Source organism: Melozone crissalis, unplaced genomic scaffold (assembly GCF_028551555.1).
Source record: "Melozone crissalis strain CALT ecotype California unplaced genomic scaffold, PUWL_Pcris_2 ptg000034l_1, whole genome shotgun sequence".
Lineage (NCBI taxonomy): Eukaryota > Metazoa > Chordata > Aves > Passeriformes > Passerellidae > Melozone > Melozone crissalis.
The window spans coordinates 4,812,985-4,830,322 of NW_026535812.1; the positions used below are offsets into that span (position 1 = coordinate 4,812,985).

Consider the following 17,338-nt stretch of genomic DNA (forward strand, 5'->3'; position numbering starts at 1 on the left):
CCCCCTCTTGCCAACCTCTCCCTTTGGTAAGAGCAGTGAGAGACACCCTTGGGGCCCAGCCCTGCCCACAGCAAAATTTGCAGGGCCAGGGTCAGGGTGGTGCTGTGCCAAGATGCTTGGTGAAGGCTTTGGAAGGCTTTGCCTTATCTGCTCATCCTCATCCTCATGCTCACCCTCCATAATTGGTCCCATCTCTGCCCCTGGGCCATCTGCCCGCCGGCCGTGCTGCCGGTGCCCCCAGTTCCCCCGGCCCCATCCTGAGCCCCAGCCCTCAGCCTGCTGAAATCCCCACTGGGATGGGATTACCAGGCACTGTCTGGAGCCCAGATCACCTGGGTTTGCACTCTTGGGCAGAGGACAGAACTTTGTGGAAAATAAAGATGGGATAGGTTGGGAGTGTAAGATGTCTCCTGAGGCTAAACAGCTGATTTAGCTCCTTGAAGGCTCCATGCCAGAGGGATTGGTTTTGCTGGATGTTTTGGAGCCTGATTTGCCCTGCCTGGGCTGGGAGACAGCCACAATTCCCCATGCAGCCTAATACTTCAGGCACGATGGAAGAGCAGCTTAAGGAGCCATTAGAAAGGTGGCTGGCAGCCAGCAGGGGATGCAGGGGAGCTGGGGTGGGGGTGTAAAACCATCATGGCACACAAGCACCTTTCATCTCTGCACTGCCACATCCAGGGAGGGGGTTTGGCTGGGCTTTGAAAATGAGCTGGAAGAGGAAACGTGTCAGGGCAGCTCCAGCAGCATCACACCAGCACCCTGCACAGGATGTCCATGGAGACCCTGGCTCAGCCCAGCTAGAATTGAGGCCAATGGCAGTGGGAGTTCTGGGGGGTTTTAGTTTTTCTGCAGCCCATCAGGAGAAACACAGACCCTCCAGCTGAATAAAGTCCTCACAGAACAGCCCTTGCCCTCCACCCACCTCCTTCATCTTTCTGCAAACCTTAAATTTTTCATAGCCTAGCAATGGGGACAATGGGGGACCACTGCCAGTAACTCATGGAGGGGCTGTCCTGAGAGGTCCCCACCAGCTTTAGCCCTGCTTGATGACAGGTACTCGGGTTTCCAGGGGAGTGGAGGACCCACTGAGAAACCCTGGGAAGAGGAAATACTAAATTGCACTGACTGGGCAGAAGCCACTCCCATTCCAAATGGATCCTCTCATGGGATGTGGCTGTGAAAGCCATGGCATCATCCACACCCAGCAGCAACAAATCCAGAACTGGGGAGAGAGCAGCCCTGGTGCCTTGGTCCCAGCTCCAGCCACACCATGCTGCAGGCCCCAAGTGCTGGGCTGTATCCTGGACCACTATAGACCCCACAAGCACATCCAGGGCTCCTCCATCCCAGGCAGCATCCCAGACACAGGCAAAGCAGGAGCCCAGGCAGTCAGGGAGGAACAGGAAGCAAGATCCTTTATTGTACACAGTACAGAATGTAATGCAGCTTTGCAGGAGATACATAGCCCTGCTTGAATAAAGATATTTCAAATCAGTCCTCAGATTAACTCCTTCTGCACTGCAGACCTGCCACACCGAGCAAATGGTTAAAAACCTGTCCCCCAAGGGTGGGGTTCCCAAAACCAAATGCTCCCCCATGGGTACAGGCCACTGCAGCCACCATGGGGAGAGCAACCAAGTCATTGTAGAGTTAATCTTCATACTTCCCAAAAAAAAAAAAAGAAAAGAATCAGACAAAAAAAAAAAAAACCCCAAAAAAAAAACCAAAACCAAACAAAAATTCCAACCAAAGCTAACTAAAGAAGAGAAAAAATTCCTATACAGCATTTACAACAAAACATGTAGCCTGGTGCAGGGGAGGCAGGTATGGATATATGAGTGGTGGAGGAGTGTTAAGAGGTGCAGCGAGGGGTGAGGGGAGCTGGAGAGAGGTGGGGTATTGAGGAAGGGGGGTGGGGGACCCCCCATCCCTGCCCACCTCAGCCTTGCAGCCCAGCTCCGAGGCCATGCCGAGCAGGGGGAGCATAGCTGGGCCAGTATAGGGATTCAGGCCTGGCTCCCCTGGGAAAGAGGACTGGAGCAGTGAAATGGAGTGGACCAGATCCTTCGGCAGCCATCCCAGGAAGCCACGGGCATCAAGGGCTCCCCCTGCCACCAGGAAAGCCACTGGGGTGTCCCTAGGGGCTCCAGGGACAGCAGCCGAGCTGCAAAAAATAGCTTTGCCTTAAAATACAAAAAATCTACAAAAATCAGTTTAGAAACCTTTAGTATTTTCCTAAAACATCCCAAAAAAAAAAAAAAAACAACCGAAGAGGAAGTTAGTGTCAGGGTCTCCTCCCCCAAAATGCAACCCATGGCCCAGAGCCAGAGCTGGGGAGGATGGAGGGCACGGAGAGGATGCAGGAGGTTCTATGGGAACAACAGGAGGTTACATGGGGAGGGGGCTCAGGAAGAAGGCAGAAGGCTCCTCGGGGTTGGGGTAGGATGCTGCGCACATCAGCCCCGGGGCGCTGGCCCGGGCGGCCCCCCCGCATCCCTCCTCTCTCTCTGTGCAAATCAAAGCCCTTTCCACCACACAAGGCAGCTACGCGGATTGTGCTCGATGCAAAGCGGATTGTCGTGACAATTGGCTCGGCAGCCACGCAGCCCAGCCCTGGGGCACGGCCAGAGCCAGGGCCTGGGCAAGAGACCGCGCCTTCAGGCTCCCGGCGCCCCAAGACATCGCACTGATGCACGGCAGGAGGTGCCAGCCACGGGCAGTCCTGTGCACTAGCCCTTGGAAAGGAAGGGTGGGAATTCGGCGGCGACACATGTGGGGCGTTTTAAATTCCTCGAATTTGCGTGTGCACCCATGCTGTTTTGTCGCTGGGGTTTGGTTTTGTGGTTTGGTTTTTGTTTTTTTTTCCCCCTCTTACAGACAGCCAAAAATATTCTTTAGAAAACCGCGTTTGCCCCAGGTGCGTGCGCTAGTGCCAATGGCTCTGCCAGCCGGCTGAGTCAGTAGGCGAAGCCCTCCGCGTAGGGAAGGCTGCCGCAGGGATCCATCTCCAGGAGGAAGGCAGGGCTGTCCTCAAAGTGTGTCAGGGGCACCGTCTCCTCCTCGGGCACTGGGCAGTCCGGCTCTGTCTTCAGGAAAGGGCGCTGGTTGTCGGGATAGGCCATGGAGAAGAGGGCGTCGGGGTCACAGACGAATTTATAGACGTACCGCTCGCCGGCAACCTGCAGGGAGGACAAAGGGGTGAGGGAACATTTCCCTACCCTGGGGGAGCCCCACACACCTCACATCAGACCTAATCCCCGTGCTGCTGCACCCTGGGACAGCAGGGGATGGTCACACCCTGCTGTGGCCTCACCTTCTGCATGATGCCCTTCTCGTAGTAGTAGCGCAGGGAGCGGCTGAGCTTGTCGTAGTTCATGGCTGGCCGGTTCTTCTGGATGCCCCAGCGCCGCGCTACCTACGGGGAGAGAGGGGGCAGCCATCAGGGCTGGGACAGGGATCCTCAGGGGGAATCACAACTGAAATGTGGCTAGAGGCTGGCTTGAGGGGGCTGGGGCAACTGGAGTGAAGGTGTCATCGTGGTCTGGGAGTGGTTCCCTGCCTGCCATGATAAATGCTCGGGCTGTGACCACACAGCCACCGCCAGATCAGGGGCCAAATCAAAAGTCATTTCATTAGGCAGAGCCTGCCAAAAAAGCCGCTTCAAAATACCACAATTTCCATGCATGGCGCAAGAGACATTACGGGTAATTACCCACAATGCGCAGCTCGGGGCTGCCTACAGCTGCTCTCAATTACTCCCCACGCTGCTCCTTCCTCTGTGTCACCCTCCCGTGGAGCCGTGTGCTTCCAGCGCGGAGCTGCTGCTGGAAACCCAGGGCAAAGGATGGGAGCAGCTTGGGAAGGAGGGGCAGAGCAGCAGAACTCAGCAAGGCACAGCACAGAGCTGGTGACCACTGCCAGCTTTGGGAGCCAGCACGTGCCACGCCAAGGGGCAGTGGAAGGTACTAAAGGAAGGATCCACTCCTGCATGCACCCAGGCACTCCCCAGCTCCAGGGCAGGACCCCTCCTACCTCCTCAGGCTCGATCAGCTTGAACTCCATGCCCCGGCCGGTCCAGGCGATGAAGTGGGCGTTGGCAGGGTCATCCAGGAGGGTGACCAGGAACTGCCAGAGCTGCAGCGAGCCACGCCGCTGGTAGGGAGGGCCCTCGCGGTACAGGGTGGGCTCCTGCTTCACTTTACCTGCTCACACAAAGAGACACCTGGGTAAACAGCCTGGCTCTGCCCCTCTCCCAGGCTGTGCCACCAGCAGGAGTCATGTACAACAACACGGGTCATCCCTGTGCTGAGACACCTGAGCAGCATCAGGCCATGGGGTGGGAGAGGTGCTGGGGATGGTGCTGCAGGCAGGGAGGTGTCAGTGACAGAGATGGAGCATGGCAGTGATGCCAAGCTGCCACGTGGGATGATGCTCAGCAGCTCTCAGAGCACAGTGCCAACACTGCTTGGCTTTACAAGCCAGGCACTGCAGATCCCAGCGCCTCCACATCTTCCTCCATGAGCCCCAGTTCCCCTGCAGGCTCCTCTGGGGCCAGACTTACCCTCCAGCCTCTCGGGTACCACGCATGTGTCATCAAAATACAATCGTGTGTCCTTTTCATATGAAAATCCTGTGGGGAAAAGACCCTTCATGAGCATAGGGCCCCTTCACTACCCTGGCTGGACCCCAAAAAACCCTGCCTTGGCTGAATCCAGCTCAGGACCCCATCCACAGCTCTGGGAGCTGACCCATTCCCAGTTCCTTCAGTGGCTGAGTGCTGTGCAGCGCTGCCCCAATCACTGCTCCCAAACCCTACTGGCAGCTCTGCATTATCCCAGATTCCATGGCACTGCTGTGCCCTCACAGGCCCCAGGGGCTCTCATGGGTGTTTTCTGGGTGCCCAGGGAGTGCTGCCTGACACAGGAGAGGGATGGGGTCACAACAGGGGACAGTGAGGGAGTCACTCACCGTCATGGCTGTTGGGGAAGACATTCCCCCGTAGGTACGAGGACTGGCAGTTAGGCACTTCTGAGGGGAAAATGAAATTACATTAGGGCTGTAAACCCTGTGGATGCCACCATGGATTTGGCAGCATGTTCTTTACCCCAAGCATGTCCTGCAGTGAAATGTGGGAACCTTCCCCCCTCCCCACGCTCCCTGGTCTACTACATCCACCCTCAACATTTGGGAAAACAAACCCAGTATGATTTGGAGTGGCACTGGAATTTAGACTGGAGCAGCTCGAGTTTTCACAGGCCCCACATGAAGGGAGGCACTGCTGCACCTCCCCTACCATCTGCTTGGCTGTGCCACCCTCCATCCCGAGGTTGGGGTATTTTTAGGTCCTAAGGCGATTAGAGGATTTTTCCGTGATGCTGCTAGGGTCCAGCAGCCAGCAATCACAGCTGGCCCTAGGCCAGAGCCATGGGGGGACCCACTAGGCCCTGTGGGGCACCCCAGCCTGGGGCTACAGCCCTGAGCACACTACTGGCATCAGGTGAACTCCTGCTGTATGCCCTGGCTTTGGGAAAGGAGGAAAGAAGGGCAAAGCAGTATCCCAGCATCCCAGGAGCTCCAGGGTCACACAGCACCCACTCCCTGAGGCTCAACCCCACCTCTGATGTCACTGAAGCCCCCCCTGGCTGTCCCCTGGCCCACACCCACCTGAGTCAATGCAGTAGTCCCGGGGCTCCTGCTTGATGCCCATGGGGGGCTGGAAGCTGTGCCCAGGAGGACCGGGCAGGCCAGGGCCGCCGTGCTCGTAGAGAGGGTCGTGGTACTCCTGCTTGAATCCCTGAGGGGGGCGGGGGGCAGCAGGGCCCAGGGGCTCCGACAGCTGCCGGTGGTACAGGGGGCGGCCGTCCCCAGGGACCCCGGCCTGCGGCGGGAAGGGGTGGCAGGGCTCCGACAGCTGCCTCTGAAACCTGGGGACAAGGATGTGCCATTACTGAGGAGTGGGGGGCAGCTCCCACCCCAAACCAGAGCTGCTGACAGCTGGGGTGGCTCCTCAGAAGCACAGCCACCACGGGGTGCTGAGGACCCTGTGCCCCTCTAAGCACTGAGAACGCCAAGATGGAACAGCAGATAACACAGTAAAGCACTCTGGCCTTCTGGAAAGGAATGAGAAAAGGACCGAAAACCACCCCTCAGAGCTGGTATCTCTGTAACTCAGTAAAATCAGTGCCCAGCGAGGGGGGAAGGGGCCAGGGATGCTGAGCAGGGGTGGGCGCTTACGCAAAGCCAAATCCACGGCGCAGCTCCAGCCGCTGCTAATCCGCCCGCGCAGCTGGGATTAAACCTTGAACCCGGCAGCAGGGAGCACTATTTTGGGCTCCGTGGTGCTGCCACCACGGCTCTGAGAGGTGGCAAAGGGTGAGGGACCATCCCGAGGGGGTGCTGCCACATCCCCTCGTCCTCCTCCGGCACCTTGAAAGGTGATCTTGGATCTCCGTGCGGCTCCTCTCCGCCGGCCCTGCGCCATTTGCCTTTGTAACCCGAGCCCTCCCAGCTGCCGGGCTGGGATTACTCCATTTCCGAGCCGTGTCCCTCTGCCCTTCCTGAATGAAACCCAAGCCCCGTGCTGGCACCGTGCTTCCCAAGGGGTCGCAGCCAGCCCCCTGCACAGCCTGAAGGTCACACGGAGCTCTGCTGGGCAGGGATGCTTGCCTGCTTGGATGGGCACATTCACATTCCAAGGGCTTCCCTGGCCCCACTGCACGGCCTTTGCCAGGCTGCCACATCTTGTCCCATGCCCACAGGAGCAAACCCAGGGTGAGGGAAGCCACTGGCAGAGCCTCCAGGGATGTGGGAGTGATGGGGAGTGAAGCCACAGTCTGGAGAGGAAGGAGGGAACAGGGGTCTCCCACCACAGCCCATTAAATCATGGTGATGCCATGGGGAGCTCTGGACCACCCCCAGACCAGGGTGCACACGGGCAGGACAGAGATGGGCACAGCTCCACAGCCCAACAGGGCTCGGGAGGCAGAGCTGCAGTGGGTGGGAATGAGCAGAGCGGAGCCCTGAGTCAGGACCAGCACCTGCTGGAACTGGGGAGGATGCAGGAGTCAGACTCTGCCTCCCCTGCCTTTCCCAAGAGGGAGGCAAAGGCTCTGCAGCGTTCAGGGAGTGGAAGGAGCAGGAGAAAGAGAAATGCTTGTGCCTTTGTCCCCGTGCTGCGGTTGCACTTGGTGGGACAAACATTGTCGGCTGTGGTGCCACGTGGCAAAACTTGCCACTTCCTACCAGGACCTTGTGGCTCTTTCTCCCCCACACTTTGGGACCACCAACCCACCCAAGAGCGCCCACAAATCCCCAGAGCACCCCTGTGGCCGCCGGGGGCTGCCTTACCTGTGCTCTGCGGGGAATTGGTTCTCAGACATCATCTTTGGCATGTGGATGGGCGGGTGCGGCGGCCTGGGCACGGCGAAGGGCGGCTGCTGCCGCTGCTCCTGCAGCGCCTGCGGGCCCGGGGTGGCCCCGTGAGCGGCGCCCGGCCCGGCGGGGCCCGGCGGCGGCGGCGGGGGCAGCGCCGGCCCGGGCTGCGCGGGGGACACCGGCGTGGCGGGCGGCGTTAATGGCTTGAACCCGGCGGGGGGTTTCCTGTCGTAGGCACTGCCAGGGGAAAAGGACCGGGGCATGGCAGTGACACCGAGGGACAGCACCCCCCGAGGGCTCTGCGGGCAGCGGAGTGCCCCGGCTACCTACCAGCAGTTGTAGAGGCACTTGTCCCCATAGCCGGCACACAGAGCCTGCTCGTGGCTGCAGGAGGACAGCTCCGACGACGGGCTGGGCAGCTCCCGCTTGATCTTGGCCGGAGGTGGGGCGTGCAGGACCACTGCAGGGACAGCGAGGGGGACACAGGCTCACCCACGGGGGACAGGGCCATGGGAGCATCGCCCCTGCAAGCACCAGCTCTGTGCTTGGGGTAAGGGGCTGAGTTACGCCCTGGGAGCATCAGCAGCTGAACCAGGGTGATGGGTGCCCTGCAGACCCCAGCACTGGTGGAGATGTGAGCCAGGGTGGGCAGAGCTTGGGCAGTGACAGCAGCCCAGGACATTGCTCTCAGGAGGGCTCCAAGGGCTGTGAGGCAGCTCCACAACAGCTTTAGATCAGACATTTGCTATCACCAGCCCCTCAGCGAGTGGAGCAGAGCCCAGGCACCACAGGCAGTGGCTGTGACACAGAGCAGGGGGTGACAGACGGCAGCTCCAGGGCCTCACAAACACCAGCCCACTCGCCCTCACAGGGGCATTCCCACACCACAGACCTGCCCTCAGAGGGCCATTCCCACTCGCAGATCCACCATCCCACAGCCCAGGTGGTCCAATGGCATCTAGTCCTGGGGTCCCACAATTGTATGAGCTCGAGTGACAAACATCCCATTAAGCCCAAATCCTCTCCACCCACTCCCAAGCTCGCCTGCTATATATATAATTATAAACTGAGTAATATACACTTAAGCTAATTAATTTCTAAAAGCAGGCGCCCTAGGAAAGGGAAAGCGCCTCAGAGCTCTGTACCTAAATAGTGCCTCAGAGGAGAGCCAAGACTAATCGGAAGTGGAGTATTAGCTTCATGTGAAGCCTAAACACAGCCCAGCTACACTGGAGAGGAGCAAATAGCTCCAGGACAACTGTTCACAGCCTGCCAGGTAATTAGCTGCCCCCCTAATTTGTCAAAACCTTTAAAGAGCTGCTGACTCCCCTTTCCTACCCATCCCCCCCTGGAAAGGCCTCCATACAGCTGGTACCAAGGGCATAAACCCCCCTCTCCAGCCGAGAAGGATTTGAAACACAAAGCCCAGCGCTGAGCCAGCACAGCCCCCCACACCCTGGATTTATCCCACTCCTCCTTCCCCCCTCCCTAGCCAGCTTTTGCCACTCTCAGCACTTCCAGCCCTAAAAAAGGGGGGCAGAATGGCGGCAGCAAAGCACAGGCACCCCCTGAGCCATGGGAAAGCCAAGGGGAACTGGCTTTGGAAGGGCTCCAGCTGCCTATCGCGGGCATGGCTCTCCCAAACAGGCTCCGTGTTGTTGGAGCAGAGTTGTTTTTCCGCCAGCCGTACAATGGGGTCTGGTTATTCATTGAAAGAAAAAAAAAAAAAAAAAATAAAAAAAGCCTCCAGTCCCCGAGCAGGCACCACCCTCCATTCACAAACACTTCGCAGCGCTCCATTCATGTGGCTGAGGGAGGGGAAAAAAAAAAAAAGAAAAAAAAAAAAAAAGAAAGGAAAAATTTCCCCAGAGCTTAGCGCTGCCATTCAAAAAAAAAGGGAAATGAGCCTTAAGATCCTAACAGAGACCAGCTGTCCAAGCCGGGGCTCTGTGCAACGTTTGGATTCCTTACACAAACACGGCGGGGCCGGCCGGCGCTGCTCAGCACGACGGCTCCAGTGCCAAGCTCACGGCCAGCCGGGCTCTGGAGGAGCCTGGGGGGCTCTCAGGGGCAGATTTTGGGGGGAAAACGCTGGGTTTGGCAGCCAGGTGGGAGGAGCAGCACCCAGCACCCAACACCTCAAAGGAGCGGCGGGCGCACAAAGCGCTTTTACCCTTTCCGGTCCTGCCCTGGGCACTGTAATTAAAAGCTAAAAAAAATATAGAAAAATACTCAGAGGGAGCAGCTCGGCTCTAGAGAGGGCTGGAGCAGATGTGTCAGCAGATCCACAGCAAGGCTGAGCCACAGCAGCAGTGAGGACACACGAGGGTGCCTGGCAGCCCCTCTGGAGGTGGAGGGACCCTGGGGACACCAGCCACATGTGCCACAGCTGTGCCCAGCCAGGAGGGGAGCTAGGGCAGGCTCACACAAACCCTCCCAGGGCCATGCAAGCAGTGGAATTGGAAATGCCCCTAATGCCAACCATCCCACAGAAAAGGGTGACACCACAGAGCCACTCGAGGACTTGAATTCCCAGTGAAACCCTTTTTGGAGGACAGGGCAGGTTATTCCCACCCATCACCACGACTGGACCTCCATGAGACTAAGCTCAGAGAGCACTGGTTTCCTCTGAATGAGCCAAGGGAAGGCAACCAAGCCACATTTCCAGGCCAGAGGGACACTGGCACCCACTCAAGCTGTCACCTGGAGCCGAGCTCTGCCTGCCCCTCCATCCCCCAGCACACCCAAGGTCACACCAGGAGAGGAGTCAGAAATAGAAACCAGGATCCTGCTTTCCTTTGTTTGAACAGCTCTTCCTCACAAACAAACCTCCCTCTCTCATTTTGGTGTGTAAGAAACTCCGTGCCCTGCCCGTGGTTATTGCCACACGCTGCCTGCACAGGGGAGGCCACAGGTACCCTGGGATTAAAAAATCCCTTCTGGTGCTGCTTGATCTCCTCAGCATGATCCTATCACCTCCCAGGTACTTAAACAATCAGTGGAGACACAACACCCTCAGCCACAGGAACACGTTGCTGGTGAACTCACACCATGCCCAGCCAGGGGTGCAGCATGCTCAGCTCTGTGGGGTCACCTCCTGCCTCCCATGGAAGCATCCACCACTTCCCTGGGCAACCTAAAAGCTCTGGATCTGGCCTCTTGCCACGCAGTCCAGGGCACTAAGAACAATGCACCCCTCATGTGGAGCAGCCTTGCTTTCCTTGCAGTGGGATTTCCTCCCCAGCACAGCGACCCACTGCCCTCCATGTTACTGTGCTACCAGGCCCCAGCTTTAATACCCTGTCTGCTGGGATCCTGGCTATGGAATTGGGAACAGAGAGTGGGCATTAGCAGAGCTGCAGGCAGCTATGAGGGGTTTTAGCAAGGCAAGAAGGATTCTGAGCACCTCCAAGACTCCACGTGGCACATTCCCCACTGCAGTGGGGTCCAAACTGAGCCTGGTTCGTCCCTTTTGGGAAGCTTGGCCCTGGGAATGCAAGATGGGGCACAAGGCTGAGGTTTGCTCAGGATAAGAGAGCAGCAGGGAAAAGGCATGGAGCCACAGAGCTGCAGAAACAGAGCCCACAAACATCCACAGGGACTGAGGAGGGATCTACCTTTCCCCAGAAGCCAAGGGGTGCTGAACTCCACTGTGGCTGCCAGCCCAGGAAGGCAGCATGTCCCTGCTAGTGAAAGCTGGGTGCAGACCTCAGCCAGGCTTCTCTCCCTTTCTACATGGCACACAGTTCAAAACTGGAGTTTCTCTGCTCTGTAAACTCTCTCTAGTGCAGGGATGCAAGAGCTGGGCTTCCCATGCCCCTCTGCCTCAGCCTGAGGCCCTGCAGCAGCAAGAGAGACCTTTGCTTTCTCTCCCCAGGCCAGATAAAGAAGGTTATTGCTGCAGGGAGCCACGCAGACAGATCTTTCAAGTGACAAAATCGTTTCAACACCAGCTCCACAGGCTGAGCAGATCAGACCATTTTAAGAGTCCTGACCAAATAAACGCCTTTTCCTCCTTCTCCTCTTTTTTTTCCTGCATCACCCAGAAAAGTTTGCCTCTCCTCTCTGAGCTCTTCAGGTTACAAGGAAAAAGAGACTGCCAAAAGGCACTGGAAACAGCTTCAGCTTCAAGAGCCACCCTCCCACGCACACTGCAGTTTCTGCTGCTCCGAGCAAGAGCTGCTGGGCTGTGCTGGGGATGTCAACAGACCCTTGTGCTTCTGACTCCGGGCTCGCCTTTTATCTCAGGGGAGACAGGGGGGAAAAAAACACATCTGAAACTTGGGCTGTCTGGACGGGCTCAATGGCAAGCTGCCCACTCCAGAGTAACCAAAGAGCAATAATTAACAGGAGGAGATACCCCGCTGCATGCTGTGACAGAGCTGGAATGAGAAAATCTGTTCGACTGCAGGCTAAATTTGATTTCCTTCGAGTTCCCTGGCTGCCTGGCTCGGCAGCAAAGCCCAGCCACCGACACCAAGCCACTACTTGTGTTTGCCAGGTAACAGCTCCAAACATCCTGAATCCGCCCCCGTTCTCCCCGGGCGCCATCCCCGGCCCCTGCCCTCGCCACCAACCCTCTCTGGCAACACAGCCCGGCTCAGAACCCACTCTGGCTCTTATGCAATTCGCCAGGGACTGCATTTTCACTGGCCTCCTTTTAAAGAGGCTGCCTTGCCAGTGATTAATGCTGCTTAAAGCGGCTCAAGTTTCACCGCTCGCGCTCGCTCCTGCCAACAGCGCCTGGCCAGGGCTCGGAAAAGCTCTAGAAAACTGCAGAGATTGTGGCTAACCAAGCAGCCCAGCACGGGTTATCTCTGCCACTTGAAAAGGAAAAGGAGGGTTTAGGAGGGAATGCACCTCGCTGGGAACAAGCATCACGCCTCAGAGGAGCCCAGAGAGCAGCTCAGAGCCGTTTCCATGCATCTGGCCACGGTTTCCCCCGTTAACAAAAGGCAGGAGGCTGCACGCTGCATCTCGATGAACCCAAAGCACACGTGCTTTCTCCCAAAAGCCCATGATTTCACGTTTCAGCCCCAGGAACAACTGCTTTCCCAAGGAAGCAGCTCCAAACCCAGTGCAAATGTTTGCACAGGCACCCAAACGTCTCCCCCCAGAGAACAAAACCCAGGAACGATCACTCACAGTTGTCAGACTGGAAATCTGGGACAAACTGTTCGTCATCGGGGACCTGAGCTAAAAAAAACAAACAAAAAAAGTGGGTTTATGGCTTTTTCAGGTCTCAAAAAGATGCTCACAGAGAGGTTTTACACGGCAAAAGGAGGAGGTGAAGACTTGCCTTCAGCTAGCCAGGCCTCTTGGAGCTGGCTGAGATCCTGGAAGAGCTCTGCAACAGAGTGAAAGACTTATGTGCTCCACAGAAGAATAAATAAAACTGCCATTATTCGCAGGATTATTTGTAAAACAACGCTCTCACGGGGCCAGCCCTGCCTACCTTCCGAGTCATGGGCCAGGTCGGTCTCCAAAAATTTCCTTTTCCTATCGGACCCCGGCCGGCCTCGGCCCTCCTCTGTGCAGGACTTCTGCAAGGGACAGGGTGACAGCTGCCTGTGAGCGTGGCAGCCCCCAGGGCTGGGGGTGCCCCCAAGGACGAGGGGGGCACTCCCAAGGATGAGGAGCGGTGACCCGAGGATGGGGTGTCCCCAGGGTCGGGCAGGAACTTGTCAACGTGGAGATCAGGGTGGGCAAACTTACCCCGGGGCCCATGAAGGGAACCTGCTGGTCGTAGAAGCCGTCCATGGTGCGGGGGAAGCGGGCAGTGCCCCCGGCCCGCTCAGCATCGACGCCGGCCCGGGAAGGGGGGTCCCGCCCGGGCTCCGGCAGGTGCGCGCCTGGGGGTGGAGGGGACGGGGACGGGGAGGGGTCACACCGTGGCCCCTGCCGCCCCCGGGGCTGGCTCGGTGCCGCTACGCCTCCCCGGGGAGCCGGCCCGCTCCTGTCGTGGCGGGTCGCAGCCCCCCGGCTCGTGATGTCACCTAATTTCTATAGAAACGGCCGTGACATCACGCGCCGTGGGAGCGGGGGGAGGCAGCGGGGAGGGCCGCGCTTGGCTTCGCCTCGCCCCCCTTCCCTTCCCTTCCCTTCCCTTCCCTTCCCCCGCCCCTCACCGCAGCCGGTCTCGTTCCCACGCCACCCCGCGCGCCCCATTCATAAACTCCGCCCCCCCCCCCTTCCCCTCCCCGCGCTTCTCCCCCGAGCGCGCGCTCGAGCGCCCGCTGGCGCGCGCCCCCCGCCATTCACACCGCGCGGCCCGCGCCATTCATAAACACCGCCCCCGCCCCGGGCCCGCGCCCCGGCCGCGCTGCGCCCCGCCGCCAGGCCCGCACCTACCCGGCCGGGGCGCCGCAGCCTCAGCGGCGGCGGGACAAGGCGGGAGCGGGGCCGGGGATGGAGCGGCGCCTCTCGGAGCCCGGGCACCGCGCTGCCGCTCTGCGCCGGCCCGCAGCCCCCGAGCCAGCGGCCTCCGCCACGCCCCGCCCCGCGCCGCTTGTTTACCCTCGGCGCCGGCCAATGGCGTGCCGCCGCTCCGCTCCCCGAGCCATCTGATTGGCTGCTGAGCTGCCCCGCGCCCGCCCGCGCGCCGCACGGCCGAGCACCATTGAGAACGGCTGAGTGGGCGGGGGCGGAGGCGGCCAATGGGCGCTCGGGGATCTGCCTGGCTCCGCCCCGAACGTTTTTCATTCATAAAAAAATAGAAGGGGGAAAAGACTGACGGGTGGGGCCGGGGCCGCGCAGGATTTAAAGGGGCCGCGGCCCTTTGCAGCAGCGGGGATGGGGGTTCAACGGGCGGCCTTGCGGAGGGAGAACTGGGGGTACAACCCTCGGGTCCGGGTCCAGGATGGCGAGGAGAGAAGGAACGGGTCCGTGCACAGCGTGCCCCAGAAGCTGGCACACAGCAAGGCACGCAGATGGCACGGAGCTCGGGCCTCACAGGCCCTGGGGTCCCCTCTGCTTTCCTGGGTTGTGGTTTCACACAAACAAGGCAATGTCCTTGCGAGCCCAGGGCTAAGCCAAGCCTGAGTACTGATTTTGGCAGCCTTGCCCTGCAGCCAGGGTTGCATTTAAAAAGGGGCATGGGAAAACCAGTTCCCACCTGCAAGGGCTTTGGAGCCACGGATCCCTCCAAGCAGATTCATGGATACACACTCTTGAACGTCCCAGAGGTTTGGGAATGAATCTAGGATAGAATGGTGCTGCTGGGTGCCTGCCAGCCCCCCCACTGCAGCATTTCCCTGCTAAGTGCCTCAGTTTCCCCACCTGTAAGAAGGGGGTGAGACCTGGCAGTGGCTGCTCAGGGACAGGATAAATGGGCTGTAGGGAGGCCTCACATTGCTGTGGAGGCAGACTAGGAAGTTATTGCTGGAGAAGGCAAAAACAAGGTGTTTGGTTACACTCTGCACATCCCAGCTTGGGAAGGAGAGGAACCTTCTGCTCAGATCCTGGGAAGCTGCCCAGGGATTGAGAAGCCTGTCAGCACAGAGATCTCCTGGCCAGCTTGAAATGCTCAGCTCATGGGCTTGTCAGTGTCCTGGGCGAGCTGCCCAGCTGCCTTTGGGCTGCTGCTCTGTGGATGCTGGGTCACTGATGAGCTCCCAGAGTCCCCCAGGGCCACCTCCACCCCCCCAGGGATGGTGGCAGGTAGCTCATGTGCCAGCTGGAATGATGGGGGCAGGAAGCACAGAGGGCACGGGGTGTCCTTGCTGCTCTGAGCCCGTTCCTGGGGGCTCTGCAGGCTCTCACTTCCCCTCTGCACAGATGAAATCACTGCAGGTAAAATTAGCAGATGACACATGGGAGGGCAGGTGGCAAAACCCAGCCTGGGGAGCACGGGGGGCAGTGGGGATGAGGGAGAGCTGGGGGCACAACAGGGCAGCTGCAGATCTCAGGTTGGGGCTGCTCAGCACCCCGGGGACACGCAGAGGTGACAGCCGTGGGACAGATGGGTGGGAGCCCACAGGAAGAACTGGATAAACCCCTGGAGAGCCAGGGCTGCCAGGGGGGGATGGTGACCGGTGCCTGCTAAATTTAGCCCCCACTGATGAAAAAAAAAAAAAAAAAATTTTTTTTTGCAGGCTCCAAATTTAGCCGGATGCAGCTCACACTGAGCACCACTCCATCGCTGCCTGCACCCCTTCAGCCCCGGCAGCATGGAGTGGCATTGTCCCTTTGTGTCCCCAGAGGGCCACAGCTGGCCAGGAACGACCCCCAGGCAGGCCAGGAGCAGCTGAGGAGTTCATGACCATCTTTATTGGAGGCAAGGCCACAGCAGCCGGGTGGGACACACGACAGACACCACTCCATGCACCACCACGGGACACACGGACACACACAGGGACTGGCTGAGCCCCTGGGGCTCCAGCTGAGGCTCCCCAGTGCCCAGGGGCTCCTTTGGGGGCTTGGTTCCACCCCACGCCCTTGGGAGCTGCGCTGGACTGGGAGGCACTGGGGAATGGGGGGATAAAGGCTTCAGGTGCCCCCCAGCTGCAATGGCTTCATCCTCCCTGCACCAGGGACAGCTGGCATGGAGCCCAGCCCATGGGGGCCCTGCTGGGCTCAGGACCTTCAGGGTGAGGAGGTGGGAGCAGCAATCCCAGCCCTCCTGGGCTCAGGAGCTTTGCACCACCAGGCTGAGGAGGAGGAGCTGCAATCCCAGCCCCTGTGGGTCCCTGCTGGGCTCAGGAGCTTTGCACCATCAGGGTGAGGAGGTGGGAGCTGCAGTCCCAGTACCTGGGGTCCCTGCTGGGCTTGGAACCTTTGCACCATCAGGGAAAGGAGGTGGGAGTGGAGTCCCAGTCCCTGTGGGTCCCTGCTGGGCTTGGAAGCTTTGCACCATCAGGGTGAGGAGGTGGGAGCTGCAATCCCAGTCCCTCTGGGTCCCTGCTGGGTTCAGGACCTTTGCACCATCAGGGAATGGAGGTGGGAGCTGCAATCCCAGCCCCTCCTGGGCTCAGGAGCTTTGCACCATCACGGTGAGGAGGAGGTGGGAGCAGGCAGGCCTGCTGGCCCAGGCCTTTGGCAGTGTGGGAGCAGATGGAGCCCCTGGGGCAGGGATCACCTCCCAGGCCACCAGAGGGGTGTCTGGCTGGAGCCTGGCAGTGCTGCTGGTGTGTCACTGTCCCATGGCCCAGAGTGTGGCCCTGGGCTCGCTGTGCCCTGCAGGACGTGCTGAGTGCTCAGCCCTGATTCCAGCCCAAGGGAGCAGGGACAGGCTCAGTGCCCTCCCAGCTCTGCCAGCAAAGCTCAGCAGAGCCCCCAGGGCTGCTCTTTGCCCAGAGCCCAGCAAACTGTGACGGGGACAAGGGGCAGGGAAACCACAGCTCGCTGCCCAAGCACTGCTGATCCCCAACTGGGACAAAACCCTGCCCTGAGGGCTGGGAAATAGAACCAAACCTGCTGGCCTGGTGTGCTGCCATCCCCCAGATTGTCACCTCCAGGTCTGGAGGTGGCTGAGGTGGATTTGTCACCCTCCCCAGGTGTGGGGCTGTGAGGCTGCCCTTGGCAATGGGCTGGGGGATGGAGGCAGCTGGGCTTTGTTTGGCCTTGCTCCATCTGCTGTCACCTGGAAACTCATGAACAGCTGCCCTGGGGGACAGGGAGGAGGAGGAGATGGAGAAGAAGGAGGGGAAGAAGGAGGAGAAGGAGAAGGAGAAGGAGAAGGAGAAGAAGGAGAAGAAGGAGAAGGAGGAGAAGGAGGAGAAGGGGAAGGAGAAGGGGAAGGAGAAGGGGAAGGAGAAGGGGAAGGAGAGGAGGAGGAAGAGGAGGAAGAAGAAGAAGAGGAAGAAGATGAAGGAGGAGAAGGAGAAGAAGGAGAAGAAGAAAGAGAAGAAGGAGGAGGAGAAGAACAGCAGTGGATTGATGCCCTGCAGTGACACTGCCTGGGCACACAGGTCACCAGCAGGTCCCTCCCAGCCCCTCTGGAGCAGAGCTGGCAGCACCCTCT

General features: G+C 59.3%; 1 protein-coding gene across 1 annotated transcript; it reads right to left on the reverse strand.

Annotated features, from left to right (window-relative positions):
* Positions 1 to 1,400: 1,400 nt before the first annotated feature.
* On the reverse strand, positions 1,401 to 13,331 carry ETV5 (ETS variant transcription factor 5). Its single transcript, XM_054282446.1, has 12 exons — positions 13,093 to 13,331; positions 12,833 to 12,920; positions 12,677 to 12,724; positions 12,523 to 12,573; positions 7,708 to 7,837; positions 7,351 to 7,614; positions 5,668 to 5,927; positions 4,972 to 5,031; positions 4,565 to 4,633; positions 4,036 to 4,205; positions 3,317 to 3,418; positions 1,401 to 3,182 (listed from the first exon to the last, which is right to left on the reverse strand). The coding sequence occupies exons 1-12, from the start codon at positions 13,135 to 13,137 to the stop codon at positions 2,961 to 2,963; spliced, it is 1,509 nt and encodes a 502-aa protein (XP_054138421.1). The 5' UTR covers positions 13,138 to 13,331; the 3' UTR covers positions 1,401 to 2,960.
* Positions 13,332 to 17,338: the final 4,007 nt, after the last annotated feature.